Source organism: Callospermophilus lateralis, chromosome 4 (genome assembly GCF_048772815.1).
Source record: "Callospermophilus lateralis isolate mCalLat2 chromosome 4, mCalLat2.hap1, whole genome shotgun sequence".
NCBI lineage: Eukaryota > Metazoa > Chordata > Mammalia > Rodentia > Sciuridae > Callospermophilus > Callospermophilus lateralis.
Window position 1 is genome coordinate 70,780,270 of NC_135308.1, and position 21,055 is coordinate 70,801,324.

At 45.9% G+C, this 21,055-nt stretch overlaps 1 protein-coding gene across 1 annotated transcript in view; it reads left to right on the forward strand.

Annotated features, from left to right (window-relative positions):
• The first annotated feature begins 12,064 nt into the window (after window positions 1-12,064).
• Cd9 (CD9 molecule) overlaps window positions 12,065-21,055 on the forward strand; it is a 31,967-nt gene continuing 22,976 nt past the window's right edge. The window contains exon 1 of the mRNA XM_076852570.1: window positions 12,065-12,288. Coding sequence (XP_076708685.1) covers window positions 12,223-12,288 — 66 coding nt within the window. The 5' untranslated portion in view covers window positions 12,065-12,222. The remainder of the gene's footprint in view (window positions 12,289-21,055) is intronic.

A 21,055-nucleotide genomic window follows, 5' to 3' on the forward strand; every position in this document is an offset into this window, starting at 1 on the left:
GAAACCAAGGGCAGATTTATGGGCTGTCTCCTGAGTCTATAAGGAGTCCAAAGAGAGGTCAATAAGACTTGGGGAACTCAGAGGAAGTTTCTAGTTATAATAATTACAATCTAATTCATAATAGTGTTTACAATCACCCTTTCTTGAGCTTTTTCTATGTGCCAGGCACTGTGCTAAATGTTTAGTATGCATGATGTGACTTAATCCTCAGAGCAACCCTGTGAAGCAGGTCTTTTATTAGTCCTTTTTGCAGAAGAGGAGGCAGGCTCAGACGGGTAACAAATTGTCCAGAATTGCTCAACTAGTGTGTGGCTGGGCCTGGATTCAAGCCCAGATCTGTCAGTCTCCATATCCTGTGTATAACCATGAGGAACTAACACTGCTGCAATATCTGTAGTAATAAGGAAATATCTCCAAAATACAGTATAGTTTTTTATTGTTGCTGTAACAGATTATTGCAAATTTAACAAATATTTGTTGTGTATGTTATACTTTGGCAAGTCAAAAGCCTGACCCATGGGTCTCACTCTAAGATCAGGTCCACACCTTAGGGTTTGCCTTCCTTCTGAAAGCTCTAGGGGAAAATCCATTTTCTCCTTTTCCAGTTTCTATGGGCTACCAAATATCTTGGCTGGTGGCCCTTCCTCCATTTACAAAGACAGCACTTTGTCTGGGTCATGTCTCTCTGACCCTTTGTCACATCTCCTTCCAACCACAACCAGGAAAGATTCTCCAATTTTAAGGCTCCAAGGGGTTAGATTGGGCTCACGTAGATAATTCAGGACAATCTCTCCATATCAAGTTCTTATTTGGACAAGCAACCTCTAAAACTGTGAGGTAAGTAAACCTCTTCTCTTTATAAAGTTACTTTGCTCAGGTATTTCACTATGGAGACAAAAATCTTACAAATACAGTATTTGCTCATATTTGCAAAAAGTAAGGTATATAAAAACCAAATGAGATCTTGGATATGGAAATGGGAGTATCAGTTAATAGGGTTGACAGTCAGAACCTCAAATTCTAATCCTACCAAGTTCCCAACATTGTCCCTTATCCAAGAGAGGAGTTGCTGAAGGAAGAATGGGAGTTGGCTAAAAACAGGAAAGTTACTGCAGATAAAGAGAATGACAGGGTCAAAGTCAGAGAGACAGGAAATGAGCCCAGTGTCTTCAGAGAACAAAATGCAATGCAAACTACTAAAGGCAATGTGGGAACTTGAATTCTAGAGCAGAACAAGAAAATTAGTGGAAAAACTTGTGCAATATGAATGAAATATGAAGTCTAGCTAAGAGGATGGAACCAATGTCAATTTCTTAGTTTTTTCCCTATGTTTGAAAGTATTTATTATTTGGTTACAGAATTACATACACATATTACAAATCTTATAAAAATGCTATGTAAATAAAACTTGTAAAATTATATGAAAAATAAAATAAAACTTGTTCATTGTTCAAAACTTTTCATTTCTTAGTTTTGGCCAATATGCCACATTAACATTGGAGGTGGGGGGTGCTATACTATCTTTGTAGATTTTATGTAAACCTAAAAGGGTTCCAAAATTAAAACTTTAGTTGGGGGGCAAGGGCACAGAGCAGACCAGCTGGATCAAATAAGGGGTCAGAAGTAGGGAACTCAGGTGACAGATGTTTAGCAGAAGCTAAACAAGGGACTCCTGTGTCATGAGCAGGAGTTCTGGCTTCATTGTCTCCAAGCAATGATTCATGGCAATAATTCACTAGCTCTGTGATAAAAGTTTCTTACCTTCAAGTTCATCCTAACTATATGTCAATTATGTATATCCTTCTGAACCCACACCCAAGTCCCAGCTTTTACACACACACCTACTGACCCACTAGGAGAAGCCTGAATCCAACCCACCCCAGACAGAATTGGGGAAGACAAGGCCTTAAGGAGATTACAGCCTCTGGAGGATCAGTCAAATATCCCATGAGACACAAAGAAATCGTCAGCAAAATAGATTTTGTGACTTCACTTGCCCTTGGATGGCATATTCTCAGGGCTAGCTCAAGCTGAGTAGTATGGAAATCGGGAGGCAGACAAAGGGCTTACTAATCCCAAAGGCCCCCTCTGGCCTGTGGCTACAGCTGCTCCAAGATCAGTCCAAACTCATGCCCTCAGATCTCTGGACATCTGCTGCCCCTCACTCCCCTAATTGTTCCCCTACTATTTACAGTCCACTGATTGGTGTCTACCACATCATGCATCCCCAGTTAGGAGAAGAGCATCTCACGAGCAGGACCAGAGTCCAGTCTACCCCAGCACTTAGAACTTATGCAGTAAATGTGTGGTAAACATAGCATGTTGGGCAGAGATGCCCAGAAGCCAGAGAGCTTGCTCTACAAAGAGCAAAAAGTGCTCCTCGGGCCAAAACTTCAGGACTCTGAGGCTTGGGCCCATTTAACATTTTATATTAACCAAGTTCACTACCCCTATCCTGTGAGATTCAGATTAAAAATTAGGTTTATAAGCACCTTTCACTTTACAGAGCACTTCCATATTCAGGGACAAAGTTTTAATTCTCTTGCGACAATGACATAGGAATTCTATTAATCCTGTTTTTAATTTTTTATTGGTGCATAATGATTATACATAATAGTGGGATTTGTTGTGACACATTCATACATGCATGTGACATATATTGATCAGTTTCATTCTTCCTCCCTTCCCTTGGCCTTCTTCCTTTGCCATATTAATCTTCCTTCTACTTTCAAGACAATCCTTTTTTTCTTTTTCCTCTCTAGTTTCTACATATGAGAAAAAAATACAACCCTTAGCTTTCTTAGTCTGGCTTATTTTGTCTAACATGATGCTTTCCAGCTCTATCCATTTTCCTACAAATGACATAACTGCATTCTTCTTCATAGCTGAAGAAAACTCCATTGTGTATATATGACATATTTTCTTTAAGCCTATTTTATATGAGGAAATGGAGCTTGGACCTATGACTGACTTCTAATTTCAAGTCCATAATATTTTCCTATAACTTCTCTGTTCTCCTATGAGGAAACACTACACACACACACACACACACACACACACACACACACCTTCTTTTCCTCCTCCTGAATCCAGAAGCTCATCCAGAACAGAAGTCAGCTCCCCATGGGCTGCCAATACCTACCACTGAACACAAGGCAGGCCTGTCAGGGCACGCACACCCATCCCCATGCTGATGTGCAGAGAGAGCACTGATCTCCCTCTCTTTATAGCTGTGGAAAGGAAGGTTCAGAAGGGACAGACAGATGCTAGCAGAGACCAGACCAAATTCACTGCCTACTATCAGCCCCCTAAGACTGTTATGTTGTCCGTTTGCTGGGAAGAACTTTAAGGATGGTAAGACCCCTGGGAGGGCACCTGCAGCCCCTTCAAACCACATTTACAACCAAAGGGCAAAAATGGCAAAAGAAGCAGGTGCAGTGTTACATTCCTGTAGTCTTAGCTATTTAGGAAGCTGAGACAAGAGGATTGCTTGAGCCCATAAGATCAGGGCCAGGCTGGACAACATAACAGTACCCAGTCTTGTGGGGGTGGGGAGCAAGTTCTGTCAATAGTAATACATCCACTCAACCCATGAAGAGGGAGTTTAGCACCCAGGCTCTGAGGCCAGACCACCTGGGTTCAAGCCTGGCTCTGCTGCTTCCTAGTCAGTTCATTAACTTCCTTATGACTTATTTTCTCCATTCATTAGATAGAGATGACAAGCCGTAAACCTCATAGGGGTCTGCATATTAAATGAGTTTTTATATGCACAGTTAGAATCTCATCTGGCATATAAAGTGTGCCCATATAAGTGTTGGTCCTTGGGTTATATTTTTTTCATCAAGCATTTGGAAAGTACCTGCTATAGGTACAAGAGAGGCTGAACTAGGGAAATTTTTTTTTAAAATACATATGAAACTACCACCCAGGACAAAACTTGCAATGGGAGTCTAAAGGATGGTTCAGAAACAAATTGCTACAGAAGCACACGAGAAAGAGGATTAGAGCAGACTGGCTGAGGATGTTGGGGAAGGCAGGTGCTGAGCTGGCCTCAGAAATGGGTAGGATAAGATGAAGAAGGGCCAGGAGGAGCTGGACCTTAGGAAAGGAGGCGGGCCACACAGGTGTAGATGTGGGAATTCATGTGGTATCTCCAAAGAGTGAACAGAATTATAAATAGATGTTAAGAGGAGAGAGCAAAGGGTCTTTATGCTGTCCTTAGAACATTAGATTGTCATACATTTGCTATTTATTGTGCACCTGCTGTGTCAGACACTGTTTCGAGCACACAGGATATATCAGAGAACAAAACAGTCAAATCTTCTCATGCTCATGGCCTTTACATTCTAGCTAGAAGAGGCAGATAAATAACAATACACATTGGAAGAAAACTCCACTTTGTGAGAAGGTGCTAAGTGCTATGGAAAATCTTTTAGAAGCAGACCTGAGTAAGGGAAGTTGGGAAGTCTTTAAGAAGGAAAAATGAGCAGAAAAGAATCAAGCAAAGTTTCAGAAGCATGATGAAAAGGTGATGTTAACTATCTTTACATTTAACATCAGGAAAAGGGGCAAGGGTAGCTGCCACAGAATGAAGTTTGAGGAAAGATGTATCTTAAAAGTATTTTTAGAATGGTATTGCTGTCATATGAGATGTAATTCCTCTTCTACCCATCCATGAAACCTTGATCAAATTCACACTATACATAGGTAGGTTCCTTGTTGAGTATGTGTGTGCTTAATGCAATAAAAAGAAGTTATAAGTGAAAATAGAGCAATGGAGTCTCCAATGAGGTATGTAGACTGGAAGGTAAAAGGCAGGGAGACAGGTTGGAAGGTAAGACAGTTGCCTGGGTCACGGATGAATTCTGAGGTTGTGGCCCCCGGGAAGTGGCAAAAAGGGAAGATGAGAACCAATGCCAGGTGGAAGATCTGAGGTCTGACCTTGACACTAAATCACTATTTTCTGTTTTAGGTCTGGTTCCTTGTCTTTTAATAGGACAGCAACTGTAGCACTTCCTTGCAACACCATGAGAAGTACTAGGAAAGAAGAATCACATTTGCTCAGCAGTGCAAGGCTAGGGGAAGGAGGAGGAAGAGCCCCAGGTGATGTGGGGTTTGGATGCTGACTGATGGGAGGACAGGAGGCCAAAGAAAGAGGAAAATCAGTTTTAGGTTTAGGAAGCCCTCGGGGATTAGGACCTCTGGTCCTGATGTTTAACTGTGTTCATTTCCTACTGCTTCTTTAGTGGCTTAAAATAATACATATTTAATTATTTTACAGTTCCAGTCAGAAACCTAAAATAAGTTAGCAGAGCTGCATTTGTTCCTCCTGGCAGCTCTAGAGAGAACTCATTTCTTCATCTGTTCCTGCTTCCAGAGGCTGTCCATGGTCCTTGGCATGTGGCCATGCATCATTCCAACCTCTGCTTCTGTCCTCACACCTCATTCTCAAGTTCAGATCTTCCTACCTTTCTCCTATGGAACCCTTTAATTATCCTGGACTCACCAAGAAAGTCTAAGATAAACTCCCCATTTTAAAATCCTTTCACTTAATCACATCTGCAAAGTCCCTTATACCATGTAAATAAAGTGGCACATTCCTGGGTGTCAGAAACTAGGATGGGGCATATTTGAAGAGCTATTGAATGAGTATCCTGACTTGAATTTATGCAGAGGTGAGCCAAATAAATGAAATGATACAAGAAGATGGGTGCTCAATGGAGGAGCTAAGAGAAAAGAAGAGGCCCAGGGACAAAAGCCTGAGGAACATGTTCTCCCTTGCAGTCATTCCACAGGTGTATACAGAGGGCTCACTGAGCCAGCAAAGGACCAGGAGCTTGAGAGAACACAAATTCATCAAAGCAAGTATACTTTGGAGGAGCTCACCACCAAAATATGCACACATACTAGAAGATGAAGACAGCCAATGAGTCACACAGGAGAGAGTCAAACAAGGTAATTCATGGAGGAAAAGACAGGAGTGATGGTAGAGGGCTTTGTGAGGTGGTAGAGAAACAAGAAGGCTCACTGGGAGAGAGAAAAAGAGTTACTTGCTGGATGGAGACTGGGATCTATGAGCATGACCAGCCATGCTTGTCTCTTTGGCTAGAGGAACAAAACCAGATCAGATGCTTGTACTAGATCCACTAGAACAAAAACATAATCAATTTCAATGTCACCAAATTCAAAGACTTCCACATTGTGCCCACAACTGATATATAACTAGACTGTTCAACCAGGAAGAAGTATTCTGAACCCCGAATATCAAATGATTAACATAGAATTTGATTTTTACAAAAGCTTGCCCGGGAACCTGTACTATTCTTCCCAGCAAAATTATATACAAAGTCAGAGAGCTCAACTCTGGATGTGTCATTCCTCTTCTCTGAGAGATGTGGGGTGTGTACACCCCACCTTTTGGGTGTACATTTGCTTTGCTGTGCTTTAGTAAATCTTTTGCTTGTGTCTTGCTTTCTACATGTCCTGAAATTCTTTTCAGGGTCATAAGTCAAGAATCCTCCCAGGTAGGGCTTGGGATGTGGCTCAAGCGGTAGCACGCTCGCCTGGCATGCGTGCGGCCTGGGTTCGATCCTCAGCACCACATACAAATAAACATGTTGTGTCCGCCGAAAACTAAAAAAATAAAATAAAATAAATATTAAAAAAGAATCCTCCCAGGCCTAGTTGAAGTCCCCACTGCCCTTTTGGAGGGACTCTTCAGACTGCCCCTCCCTCCAGTGACAGTGGCATTGGAGCTTACTAAGAGGAGCAGCAAAGACGCTTCTAGAAGTGAAGATGAACCAAAACAGCCACTGGTATGGTTTCTGGGAGGGTCTTGGTCGTCCCTAAGACTAGGCATCCTGCCTGTTGCCTTATAAAGCTACTGACCTCAGGTAGAGGGATAAGTAGTCCCCTCCTGTGGGTGTCACTGATCACTAGACTGCCTGTTTCCTGCATGTTCAAATCTTACCACCAGGAGGAGCACAAGAGCCAAAGGGGACCCCAAGAGGCGGGGTGGTGGGGGTGTTCCATAAACAGGATGCCCCTGGGAAGGAAGTTTTCCCACTCCAGCTCCACAAAGCCTGGAAAGCCTGGCTGCCTCCTGATCTCTGACTCAAGGGCTTACCCAGATTTTCCTCTTCCACTTAAATCAAACCATATTTTTTTTTCCATCTTTCCTTCCCTGGTTGTCTGCAGCACTGCCTGCAGCACTTTGGCCCAGAGACTTAGGCACCATATAATGCCAAAATGAAGGGAGACCTCCACATCTCCCAATCCAAAAGGTTCATTGTATGGATGAGACCACTGAGGCCCAGAGTCAGTCATTGATCAGTCCAAAATAAACCATGGAGTTGGAACCTAGACTAGAACTCAAGCCTCCTCACTTTAGGTCCAATGCCCTTATCACATGACAAGGACACTTGATTACATGTGTCACATGACAAGGACACTTGATTACATGTGTCACATGACAAGGACACTTGATTACACGTAATGCACTGTGGGCTGCCTATCATTGCTCTTTGAGTGTAAATAATAATAGTAACAATAAGCAACATTTCTTGAGTGTCCAGGCCTAAGTGTGTGAACTATTTTCTTTGGTACTCAGTAACCCTAAGAAATTGTTTCTATTGTTAACTGAATATTTACCAAAGCCCCAACAGTGCTTAATACAAAAGGAGGAGGGGGATACAAAGAGATTAAAAAAAAAAAAAATTATTAGACCTGTTCTAAGAAAGGTGGACTCTGGCCAGAGCAGCATAATGGGACATTGTTTTCTTCCCCTACCTGTCCCCCCACCCCGCCCAGTGCTCGATGCACTGTGGTACTGCAGTAGAACCACCCTCAATGGACACTGGATTCGACTGAGTAGCCCAAATAAAGCATTACTGATGTTCCTCTGTTGGCTTTTCTCGGCATTAGGCCACTTAGACTCTGCATTTCCTTCCTCATCCTCCTTCCTCCCACCAGCTCACCCACAGTTAGTAGTTTCCCCAGAGGAGCCAGCTGCCTGTGGTTTCATGCTTCTGTGCCTTTGCACATACAGTTCCCAGTGCCTGGAATTCCCTCTCCACCTGTCTAACTTCCCTAAACCTCCCTGCCTTCAAAAGTCAGCTACTGGGGTGTGCCCTGCTCTGGGAAACCTCAGGCTGATTTGAGGATGTCCCCTGCACTCCTGCTGGATCCTAGGTTCCATCTCTCTTTTCCATGGGCTTGAACACGCCTATCTGTTAAGAAGTCTCTCTATTCTATGCTAACTATCCCTCAATAGTTTCATCTCATTCCCCTTAGCATTTGCCACTACACATGACATATGGAAAGCTCTCAAGAAGTGTTGTTAGTGCCAATGATGTGGCGCACACCTGTAATTCCAGCTACTCAGAAAGCTGAGACAGAAGGATTGCAAGTTTGAGGCCAGGCTCCAAAACTTAGCAAGACCCTGTTACAAAATAAAAATAAAAGGGACTGAAGTTGTAGCTAGTGGTACAGCAGCCCTGGGTTCAATCCCCAGTACCACAAAAAAAAAAAAAAAAAAAAAAAAAGTAAGAAAGAAAAAGAAAAGAAATGCAGGAGAAACAAGTGAATGAAACCCTCTGATTTCTTCCCTCCTGCTTCCACCCTGTCAGATTTTTCCATCCCATTTCCCCACCTTCCTTCAACTCTCACTCTCTTTCACCTGAACTATTCAACACCCTCCTAATGGATCTCTACCCAATTCTCAGTTCATCTTTCATCTTCCTGTGCCCCCCTCACATTACTCAACTGCACCTCTGCAAACACAACATCTCAATTTTCTGTCCAACTCTGAACCAAGGACTGGAGATACAAACAATGGTCCTTATCCTCATATAGCTCACTGCCTAGTCTCCTGTCCTATCCACATCCTGTTTGAATCTTTCAGTGGCCCCTTAACATCCCAATGCAAAGTCTGGAATCAGAGGGCTCTTCCTTACCTCCCCAACACCTATTCCAACCAACTGTGAGCTCCAGCCCCAGCCTTTACCTTGGATTCTCCCTGATGGCAAATTTCTTTTTTTTTTTTTTATTGGTTGTTCAAAACATTACAAAGCTCTTGACATATCATATTTCATACATTAGATTCAAGTGGGTTATGAACTCCCATTTTTACCCCAAATACAGATTGCAGAATCACATCGGTTACACATCCACATTTTTACATAATGCCATATTAGTAACTGTTGTATTCTGCTACCTTTCCTGTCCTCTACTATCCCCCCTCCCCTCCCCTCCCATCTTCTCTCTCTACCCCATCTACTGTAATTCATTTATCTCCTTGTTTATTTTCCCATTCCCCTCACAACCTCTTATATGTAATTTTGTATAACAATGAGGGTCTCCCTTCATGCAATTTCCCTTTTCTCTCCCTTTCCCTCCCACCTCATGTCTCTGTTTAATGTTAATCTTTTCTTCCTGCTCTTCCTCCCTGCTCTGTTCTTAGTTGCTCTCATTATATCAAAGAAGACATTTGGTATTTGTTTTTTAGGGATTGGCTAGCTTCACTAAGCATAATCTGCTCTAGTGCCACTCATTTCCCTGCAAATTCCATGATTTTGTCATTTTTTTAGTGCTGTGTAATACTCCATGGTGTATAAATGCCACATTTTTTTTATCCATTCATCTATTGAAGGGCATCTGGGTTGGTTCCACAGTCTAGCTATTGTAAATTGTGCTGCTATGAACATCGATGTGGCAGTATCCCTGTAGTACGCTCTTTTAAGGTCTTCAGGGAATAGTCCGAGAAGGGCAATAGCTGGGTCAAATGGTGGTTCCATTCCCAGCTTTCCCAGGAATCTCCATACTGCTTTCCAAATTGGCAGCACCAACTTGCAGTCCCACCAGCAATGTACAAGAGTACCCTTTTCCCCACATCCTCGCCAGCACTTGTTGTTGTTTGACTTCATAATGGCTGCCAATCTTACTGGAGTGAGAAGGTATCTTAGGGTGGTTTTGATTTGCATTTCTCTGACTGCTAGAGATGGTGAGCATTTTTTCATGTACTTGTTGATTGATTGTATGTCCTCCTCTGAGAAGTGTCTGTTCAGGTCCTTGGCCCATTTGTTGATTGGGTTATTTGTTATCTTATTGTCTAATTTTTTGAGTTCTTTGTATACGCTGGATATTAGGGCTCTATCTGAAGTGTGGGGAGTAAAAATGTGTTCCCATGATGTAGGCTCCCTATTTACCTCTCTTATTGTTTCTCTTGCTGAGAAAAAAACTTTTCAGTTTAAGTAAGTCCCATTTGTTGATTCTTGTTATTAACTCTTGTGCTATGGGTGTCCTATTAAGGAATTTGGAGCCCGACCCCACAATATGTAGATCGGAGCCAACTTTTCCTTCTATCAGACGCAGAGTCTCTGATTTGATATCAAGCTCCTTGATCCACTTTGAGTTAACTTTTGTGCATGGCGAGAGGAGGGGATTCAGTTTCATTTTGTTGCATATGGATGTCCAGTTTTCCCAACACCATTTGTTGAAGATGCTCTGATGGCAAATTTCTGTGAGATAGTTGAGTCATCCCAACTAGGTCAGGGTCTCCCCCTCTGGATGCCTTAGATCCCAAGTCTATCTGCACAATCCCAAATATCACACTCATTCCCTTTTCTGTCTATCTGTCTCTCTCCCGCACCAGACAAGCTCCTACAGAACAGAAACAGGATTTAGTCTATTTTTTTCAGCTCCTCCTCCTAATGAAATACCCTAATGAAATACATAAAGTAGATTTGAAAACATGTTTTTGAATCAATCAATCAATCAATGAGACAGGAAGTACCTCAGTGGTAGATCTCTTCATTTGGGAGGCCCTGAGTTCCATCTCCAGCATTAAAAAAAAAAAAAAATCAATGAGACATGTCTAATGATAATAAATAGAGCAAAGCAAGAATTATGATATGCTAACTGTGGCTGTTTCTGCTGAGCAACATTTTGAGTTATGGTCTTTTTGCTTCTTGGTATTTTCTGATGTTTCTCTAAAGAGCATGTTTCACTTTTGTAATAATAAAGAATACTAAAGGAAACTTCATTTTGAAAAACAAGCAGAGGAATTAAGATGAATCTCCTCACCCAATCATGAGGATCAGGAAAGAAGTAAAGAAAGGGTCATAGGATTTTTACAAGTGAAGGGGGCAGGGCCAGTCAGCCAGCCAGGGGCATACAACACTGTGCAGCACTAGCCAGGTGAAGCAGAGTAGGGGTGGGGCACCAGGTGTAGCACAAAGTCTCACCAATATCCTGTACTAGGACATGAATGAGATGGGAATTTTTGACTTAGGTCACTGAATGTAGGGAGCTACAGAAAGTTTTTGAGCAGAGGAGAAACGCTCAGAGCTCAGAACCTGCGGCATTCCAGAGGCAGCAGTGAGCAGTTAGGAGACACGATGCTAGAGGGAGGGTGGGGTGGAGGAGTAGAGAGCAGAAGTTGGGCCATATTACTATTCGGTGATCGGTATTTGATAATGACTTCTAAAAGCCTCCAATGTCTTCCTACCTGGACTGCGGGCTTCTAATTCCTCCTACTCCACACGACAATGAGGCAAATAAGAATACGTTCAGTGAGAAAAGGTCTGCAAGGAGATGCTCAAACGAGAAATCAAGCCAGGAAGTTTCCCTTCAGACCAAGGTCAAAGCAGGAACCGCATTCTTGCAGCCCGCCCTAGTAAGGGTCCTTTATCCTAGATGACCCGGGAAGAATCTACCAATGAAGGACTTGGGCCAAGAGCCCAGAATCGACTATGAGAACCGGAAGGGCGAGGCCCCCATATAACTCCATGATAAAAGTGGCGGGGAGGGGGGAGATGCGTCCTGGAAAGACCCCAGAACGGTTGTAAGGTATGGGGCAGGAAGGAGGAAGACGGCGGGAAGGAGAGTCTGGACAACTCCGTGGGCAGGGCACCGGGGCGGGTGCGAGAGTTTGCTCCGCACTCCGGGCGGCTGAGGCCGGCGTCCCTGGAACCTGGGCCCGGCAGCCGCGGGGCGCGGGCGGGGCAGGTGGGGCCGGGAGGCGGGGTCGATGGGGGCGGAATTCCACCGCACATGCGCACCACGGCGGGCGGCGCGCCGTAAGGAGTGGCACTTTTTAAAAGTGCAGCCCGAGGCCAGCCCGCAGCTTCGAGCACCTCTGTCCAGCGCCGGATCCCTCCTGTCCCAACTGCGCGCAAGCCCCGGTCCCAAACCAGTCCTACCCAGGCCAATCCATCCTGCACCATGCCGGTTAAAGGAGGTACCAAGTGCATCAAATACCTGCTCTTCGGATTTAACTTCATCTTCTGGGTGAGTGAGCGCGACTGCCGTGCGCTCCTCTCTGGGGCCACCTGTTCCCCGGCCCCTGACACAGTCCGCGGCCGGAGGTGCCTGGTAGCTGGGAGTTCCAGTAGCTGGCACTGCCCGCGCCGGGCAGACTGGGCGAGAAAAGAAAGGGCACAGCGGCTGCCAGCTGACTCTTCTTCGGCCGGCGCCAGACCCGGGCGGGACTCCTGGGCATGTTCGTGGGGGGCTCGTCGGAACTAATGGGCTGGAGAAGCTGGGGGTCCTGGTTGGCTGGGGTGCGCAGACCAACCTAGACCCCCTCCCTCATCGAGGGTTGGGGTGGGGTTTGGGTCTGTTACCACCCCGGACCCCTCGGAGTGCAAAAAGGGGAGGCGGCAGAGAAAACGGAGCACTCTCAACTGGGAACTCAACTCCCTGGGAGAGGAAGACTGGCGGGCCGCGTAGTTCGTGACCGATTGGGTTCCACTAGGTCGGGGGTCTCGAGGAAGGGCGGTTGCGGGCGTTCTAAAGGACTCGGCGGCGCAGGGAGGGCTTAGCAAAGAGCTGTTCTTGTACCCTGGAGAGGGGCGATGTCGTGATCCCCCTCCATCCTCGAGGAGGGACTTCACGGGACCCCAGTTCTCCCAGACTTGACTCTGAGCTGAGGTGAGAACGTCTGAGGTCTCCAAGTTACCTGAAATACTAGCTTGTCTTGATTCTTTTTAAGAGCGATAACTATCTTCACTGGAGAAAACTCTGGGAGAGTTGGGAAAGGAAAGGAGGGGGAGATGCCTATTGGCCCCTCTTGTGGGACGAGCCCTGCGTTTCTGCATTTCCGGGAGAGATCAGGTGCCCTCAACGGCCCGCCCAGAAGGGCCTGGGCCTCGCGCCCCTACCCCCACCAGCCCACCCAAGGGCAAGGCGGAGCCACAGAGAATGGGCGTTTACCTGGAGAGGAGGCTCGGTGCCAGCTCCACTCTGCAAATTAGCCTCTCCGCAAATGTGAAGCCTGAAAGAGGTGACAGACAAGGAAAATGTCCACTCCCAAAAATCTTTGCTTGGGGAGTTGAGGGACCAACGAGGATTGTAATCAGGAATCACCAGGACTCTGTGTCTTGGTTCTGAGGGTCACATCTCCTGAACACATCATGGACAGTGTTTGCCCCTCTGCAAGCAGTAAAGGTTTTGTGAAAGTAACCCCTGTGCCACCCATAAGAGAGATGGCTGTTGGTGTTAACAAGTCTGGTGGAGACTTGTTAACAACAACAACAAAATGTGCTATTCCCCTCAACCGGCCACTGGGGTCCCTAGGATCCTCAGAGCAAATCTAGGATTAATCCTATTCCTGGGTGAAGTGGGGGCAGTTCTGCATCCTGCAGAAACTCACCTGCTGTTTCCAGCATCCACACACTCTCTAGTGCCCTGTGCCTTGTTCAACCTTTGACCTGCTTCAGGGAGACCCTGCCTATAGTGGGCACCCCCTCCAGCCCTAGCAGCCACCCCACTGCCAGGTTTGTTTTCCTCCACTGACCAACTCCAGGCACCACAAAGGAATGTCTGAGAGCCCAGCCCCACCCCACCCTTGCTCTTTGGGGATTTTTCCTCTTTTCCCTAGTACAGTCTCTCCCCTGCTGGTCTGTCCGTCATTTCCAGCTGAATGCTAGACTGCATCAAGGTTTGAGACTGGGGGCATAGACTTCCACAGTGTGCCTGCGTACCCCCATCTGCCCTGTGGCATATGCAGGAGGCTGAGGGGAGGCGCCTGTGGCCACCCCATGTCAACCCAGTCTGTTGCCTGCTGGCCTGCAATCTGTCGATACTGTCTCCAGCCTGCCACCCGACTTGTATTTAGAGCTCCCCTGTCTGGACTAAGTGCTGTTGGTTAGCTGTGCCATTCGAAACAGATATATCTCACTCCGGAAGTTTGTGGTTTTAGGGTTGGGGAATGACTTTACAGGTTGTGCACTCAAGTCCGCTTGTTGACAGTGAGGAAGCGGAGTCCGGGAGAGGGGGTGATTTGCCCAGGATCACAGAGACTAAGCCAGTACTACACACTCCAGGCCCCTTGTTTTCCTTCTGTCCTCTTCTGTTACTATCACAGGTAGGGAGGTAGCAGTTAGCTATATTTTCCTCAGTTATATTGTTCAGATGTCCTACACTGGGGTCCTATAGAGACTAAGCCTTCATCCTCCAGGAGATGGTGGAATACAGTCTCCAGAGCCACCCCACCACTACCACCACCACACACACACACACACACACAAAGTTCCCTGATAGAGCCAGAATCGGAAGCAGTATCCCCATTTTAGTGATTGATGATCAGCAGTCTGGTCTCTGAAAGGTGAAGTGACTTATCCAAGGTCATGTGGCAGGATAGTTTCAGACGTATGTTACCTTATCCAGATGTGTTACACCAGATTCTAACTGAGAATGGAAGAAGAGTGGGATAAATGTCCCCAAAATATTTTTTAAGACTAGCTATGATCTCTAGGAAATGCTGGGATTATTATGATGTCACCATTTCTTTCTCTCTTCAGACCAGCATTTATTAACTTGGTATTTGGAACCCAAAGTAGGCCTTGAAAATCAGGAGGTGGGATGCTGAGGGCCACCAACACCTCATGTGCTAAGGACACTGAAAGGGGATGAGTGACAGGGATCCAGCGAGAAACCAGCCTCGGTTTCTCTCTGGCAGTAGGGAGGGGCATGCCTCTTCCTTGCCCCGCTGGTATTCTTCTAGATCACTCACTCCACGATAGCTGAGCCTGCACAGCCTGCCCTCCCACAGTTGGGTATCTGATGCCCACAATCAAACTAGCAGTCTGTTTTCCAAAAATCCCCAGAGCCAAATTCCATCGGTTTGTATCTGCATTTCCTTCAGACCACCCTGCCTACCTTTCTACTCCCCCACCCAAATAAAAAGGTTGGGAGGGAAAACATCTTACTATGTTAGAGTGACAAACAGCGCAAGTATTTCAAGCTGTGAAGTGGGTGTCCAGGCTTAAGCCAAGCCAGGAATGCGTCTTTCTCATTCTTTCGCCCAAAATCCTAGCCTGCAAATTAAGGGCTTTTTGTCCTCTTCATGGTCAGAGAAGGGAAAAAGCTTGGAGCAGAGGAGGTGATGGGTTGGCTACACTGGAGAGCAGACCCTACCACCACTATTTTCTGTCCATTTGCCCAGACCTCAGTTTCCTCATCTGTAAAACCAATGCATTTGGAGCAAATGGTCCCAAAAGGTCCCTCAAGCCAGCCTATGAAACCAACCTCACCACACCACCTACAGAAATAGGATTTTCCCACATGACCCAAAATAGGAGTCAGGATGTGAAAACCCATAGCAGATAGTGAGGCTTCTCAGAATTTGACTTCTCTTAACCTGTATCTTGGAGGAACCTTGTTCTTGCATCTGTATTCCTGGTACTAGGTCTTTACTCATCCTAGGTGGGGTCTCTCTGTTCTGGGTGTTCTGTTTTTGTTGCCCATATATCTGAGCCATTTGTGGTCATTCTGTCTAATAGTCAAAGTTCCAGCTTTGGATTCAATGCCCCCATCACCAAGGGGATCACAGCGAGGGTTTAAGGCATGTATGTAATGCACTTAGCACAGTCAATGCCAGGTCAGCCCCGGACCCCAGCAGCTGTTGTTAGAAAGTGGAAAGAGGTTTGAAGCTGTGGGGAGGGTGGGAGCAATTCCCTGAGAAGTGTGGAAGTTTAAACCACAGATGGAGCCAGGAGCACACTCCCAGTCCACACAGCCTCCCTTCTTTTCCACCTCCTCCTGCATCAGTGCCAACCTCTTTCCCCGCAGGGAAACACTGACTCCATTTCATGTGTTGGTACTTGTCTGACTGCGGTGGGAGGGGGCATTTCTGAAAATAAAACTGTATGGCAGAGAAACCTAAGGCACCGGGAGGTGAGGTTCTGGGCAGGGCATGGATTGGGGGGGGGGGGGGTGGCAAAGGCCCCTCCCCCACTTCCCTCACTTGTCGCCTCCTCCAAAAGTTGTTTGACTTGGATGTTGGACTGAGCTGGTGGCTGGGCTGTTGCATAAAATGGCTTCCCAGGTCTGGCGCCCAGACCGTCTGAGCTGGTGGTGAAGCTCTGTATTTGTGCTGGAGCTGGCAGGTTTGGGGAGAGGTGAGCTGAGGCCAGGTGTCAGCTGCTGACTTCTCTCCTGCCCACATCTTTACGCCTTCTCCCCCACCATCACTGTTGGCAACCCCGATGGTTGCCAACAACAGAGATTCAACTCCTGATCTTTGGGTGATGGGAGGAGCATTCCTGTATACACCGCTCACGCTCACTCTCTGCACACACACTCTCACCCACATGATCTACCTCTGGTTTCATAGTGGCTGACAGCACCAACCCAGACCTGTGCTCAAAGGAAGCAGCGCTGGTTGAGACCTGAATTTGGGGGCCCTGCTCACTAGAGCCCTTACTCTCCTAAATGAGTCTTTTGTGGCTTCTGGTGAAACAAATCGGCATTCTCACACCTTCCTTTGGGAGGAGTGTTGGATGTGAACCTTCCCTCTTGCACACAGAGCTGTGTCCTGGGTTTGTTATGTTTATTTTCTTGTTCAGTTCAATTTTTCAAGGAGGTGTGGCTTCTGCAGTTGGTTGCAGTTTGCAACTTAATAACACCTTGAATTTCCAAAAGCACCTTTTCTTCTGTAGGACACAAATTTTATCAGGGTTTTGCCTGGACACATCTGATGGCAAGGTAGGGGCCTGAGGTCCCCAGGTTTCCACAGCTCCTACATGTCTATTGCCATCTTATGGGTGGCAATATCCTAGGTGGACCTGTGTGAAGTCAGAGAAAGAAGGGCAGAGACGTTTAAAGAAGCTGGTGTTTACTATGTTCTGTTTACTATGTTCCCTCTCCCAAGTGGGGTCAGTAAAATTTTATTTGAACCTGCTGCAGGTTTTTTCAATCATAAACATTGCAGGAATGAGCTTTACCTGTTATGTACAGGAGAGGAACAGATTCATTGTTCCAGGATTTGCAAATCTCAGACCCAAGCCCTGGAGTACCAGGAGAAATTCCTTGCAACTAAAGAAACTGAGGAGACAAAAAGGACAAATCTTACTATACTTTGTAATTTATATTTTGGAGTTCTGACTGCAGATCTCTTGCCTGTTTTATCCCATGGAAAAAGTCAGGCTTGTCCAGGGACATTTTCATTTTCCATCAAATGATGGCATGCAGCTGTGGAAAGCAACATCCTGTCCCGAGATGAGATAATTTTATAATAATTACATCCATCCGGTAATTTTCAACCCCCTGACACCACCAAAAAAAAAAAAAAATACTAAGTTGTGGATAGTTTTTAAGTATTTTATGTTGTCATCCTAGATGAGGAGATCTTAATCTTTCTAGGGAATCCCATGAAATCAATGGGATCTGCCTCCAGAAAACGTTCTGCCTGATTCCCCACTCCTCACCCCCGTGGGGCAAGGGGTGTTTGCCAGGTTTTTTGTTGTTGTTGTTGTTTTTCTTTGTTTTGTTTTTGTTTGTTTTTTCTTTCCCATGGACCTGAGGACCTAAGGATTTTATTTCAAAGTAATATAAATGTTTCATATTAGTTTTTCTCCCTTGATTTCTCCTGCTCTGTTCTGAATTCCATGTTTCTGCCCTAAGAAGCAGCTTGCCTTACCAACTCCCTAGGGGCTACATGGGAGAAGAATAGTGCGTTTTGCAAAAGACATTCAAAACCCTAAGTTCCCATGATGATCAAGTGCAGCCCAAACTAAAGAGCCAGCCTCCCCACCCATTCTCACTGAGTCTAAGCTTAATCATTGCCCAAGGAGTGGCTTTGACTCTCGCTTCATTTAATGAGTGTTCCTTATAGCTAGTCCACAGGAAGAATTCAGCTTTATGAGCTTCCAGCCAAGTTTTGCTTCTTTGGTTAGGTTTTCCCATAGCTTGAGTGATTTGCCTCTGTTCTGGAAGAGCAGAGCTCTCACTTTCTCTTCTCCTCCTTCCCACCAAATGGAGCTTGGAAGGACCATCCTGGCCCATCTTGACTCTGAGGATCTGAAGAAGGAGAAAATGTCTCATGGGGGATCTTTTAGGGAATTGTCAAGGAGTCTGGCTAAGTGACAGGGAAAGCCAAAACAGTCTGACTTGGAGAGGGTCCAAGTTAATTTGATTCCAAAGAAAGTCCCTAGGCAAAGAGGCTTGGGGACTGTTGACTTAAGAGAAAAATTCGAAACCTCAGTAATAAGTCCTCCTTGCTTCATCCTCTTGTTGAACACCATGCAGGGGACAGGAGCAGGAATAGGGCTGGCTCTGACTGTTAGGGAAATAACTGACCCTTCACAGCTTACCCAATGCATATCCAGGGTTCCAGGGAATGCCTCTCAGACCTGGGCAGTCCAGTGGCCACAACTTCTGTCAAGCTCCTGCTTTACATGGGACATTTCTGAATCAGGACACAGTCCTTGCCTAACTCTCAGTCTGAACTGCATGTAAATGTCCAAGTATAGAAGCAACACAATTCCCATGTGGATCTTAGGATCTTTGACTTGGGAGTTTAAAATACCTTAAAGTAACTTGAATTTATTCATTTCAGAATGAATTTCTGTAACATTCTAGTGTTCCTTTCTTTTCAACCTACTTTGCACCTATAGTATGATAAATGATAATATGAATTTATTAAAACTATAAAATATAAAGTTCAGCAAAATCAGACTTAGGAACTCAGTATTGCTTTTCCAGTCAACAGAAGTTAGGGGTCTGAATCCAAGTCACCTCGTCCCACACAGCAATGGCAGTGTGCCAATTTGCACACATGCCCCAACTTCAGTAGGTGTTCTCAGGGTGGGGAACCTTGTACACTTCCCTCTGTGGCCCACTCCTAGAGAGGAATGTCCACCCCAGGGACGCACAGGCCCTGCCCACCAAGGCAGCTTCTCCTGCTCTCCTACTGCCAAGTGAATGCCTTCTTCCTTGTGGTGTGGGGTTGTTGATTTAAATCTATTACTCCCATGCTCGATGTTTTAAAGCTTCCTTTCTATAAACCTGGGACAATCCTTCCATACTCTGCTCCCCTCTACTCCAATCAAAGTGCAGCCCTGGCTTCCTAAGACAGCCTGGTTAAATCTCCCTTTAGAGACCCAGAAAACCCATTGCAAATAGAAATTAAGTCCTTGTCCAGTGCTTGGGAGGGACACTTAGCCCTTTGTAGGACCCCATGATGTGTTTCAAGGGCTGGTGTCCAGAACTGTCACAGAAGCCTATAGAATGAGGCCACCTTGTGCCCTTTGCTGGCTGGATGGTGCTGTGCAGGAAGGGCAGAGACTCTGGGTCGCACTTTGGGGCTATTCCTATAAGGGATGAAAGGACAATGGGCAGTGGATGGACTGCGGTCCCATCTGTGAACATAGTAGCCAATGGGCAGCTTCAGGCAGCAAAAGCAAAGCCAGCAAGAGAAGAAAATGTGCCAAGTTGCTTCAGAGGATCTGCTTCCCAGAGCACTGCTTGTGTTTAGTGGAGCCAGGGTGTGGATCAAGCACTCAGGCCAGAGGCCAGTGAGAGGCAGCAGCAGCTCCTTCTTAGGCTCTGTTCATCCAACAGCTCTTCCCTGAGAGAGGCCAGGCTCAGGCCACCTCTCGAGACACATGCACGTTGCAGGTGTCTATCTTCCCTTGCACCTGGGCTCTCTTAGGGCCTGTAGAGATAGAAGGTGTCACTTTTGAAAGGGGATCAGGTGTGGTTAGGATGGAGGAAGGGAAAAAGGAAAAAATTCTGGCTTAGAAATAAAAGAAAGGGATCAAAAAGACCAACAGTTCCGGGACTGGAGGTGTAGTCAGAGGCCCTGGGTTTCCCAGCACTAGAGGGAAAAAAAAAGAAAAAAAAGTTACACAGGTTAACAAAACAATTGAGAATTTGGGCTTTACAGTCAGTTCTGAGTTCAAGTTCAGCTCTATTATTTATTTGTCATGTCATCTCAGACATGCAACTTGACTTCTGTGCCCCAGTGTTCTATCTTGAAAAAAAGAACAAGGCCAAGTGCACCTGTCATCCCGCAACTCAGGAGACTGAGGCAGGGGGATTACAAGGCCAGTCTCAGCAATTTAGCAAGGCCCTAAGCAACTTATCAAAAATTAAAAAGAGGATAGTGACTGGGAGTGTAGCTCAGTGGTAAAGCATCCCTGGGTTCAATCACCGGTACCAAAGAAAGAAGATGATATTACTGACGAACTGGGCCTGTTGTGAAAATTAAATAGTGTAGGTGAGGTGCTTAGGGTGGGGTACTTGCTGTCTAAAAGCTAAAAGACCTAAAATGTAGGTGGGAACCATAGCAAAGGGACAGGGCAGGTGATAGGTGAGGTAGGAGTTTGGGAACCTGGGCCCTTGTTCCCATTGCTGGCCTGGGGCTCTGATGTCCGTGATGGGGGAGGATAGTGTTCACCTGAGCAGTGCTAGGAGTACCTTTTGCAACACTGCCAGTCCATGTACCACGTGGCAGTGCCTGAAAGCTGTAAAACAGAGAACGAGAGAGGGACATCTCTGACCTCTGGGGCCATGCAGGCACCTACTAATGAGTTCTGCAGATGGAACAGGAACTGGCTGGTCCACGTGGTAAAGAGTGTGAGCAAGAGTGTGTATGTATAATCTCTAGGCATCTTAGTGAGGCATACACAATGAAAAACAAATGTGTGGTATTCTGGAATTTAAAGCAAAACATCCCCAAAACAGTCCCCCACATCAGATGATTTTGGTTAAGATCAGAATGCCTGCTTTCAGCAGAAAAGGGATTTATTTATGGGCTGGCCAGTGTGTGCTA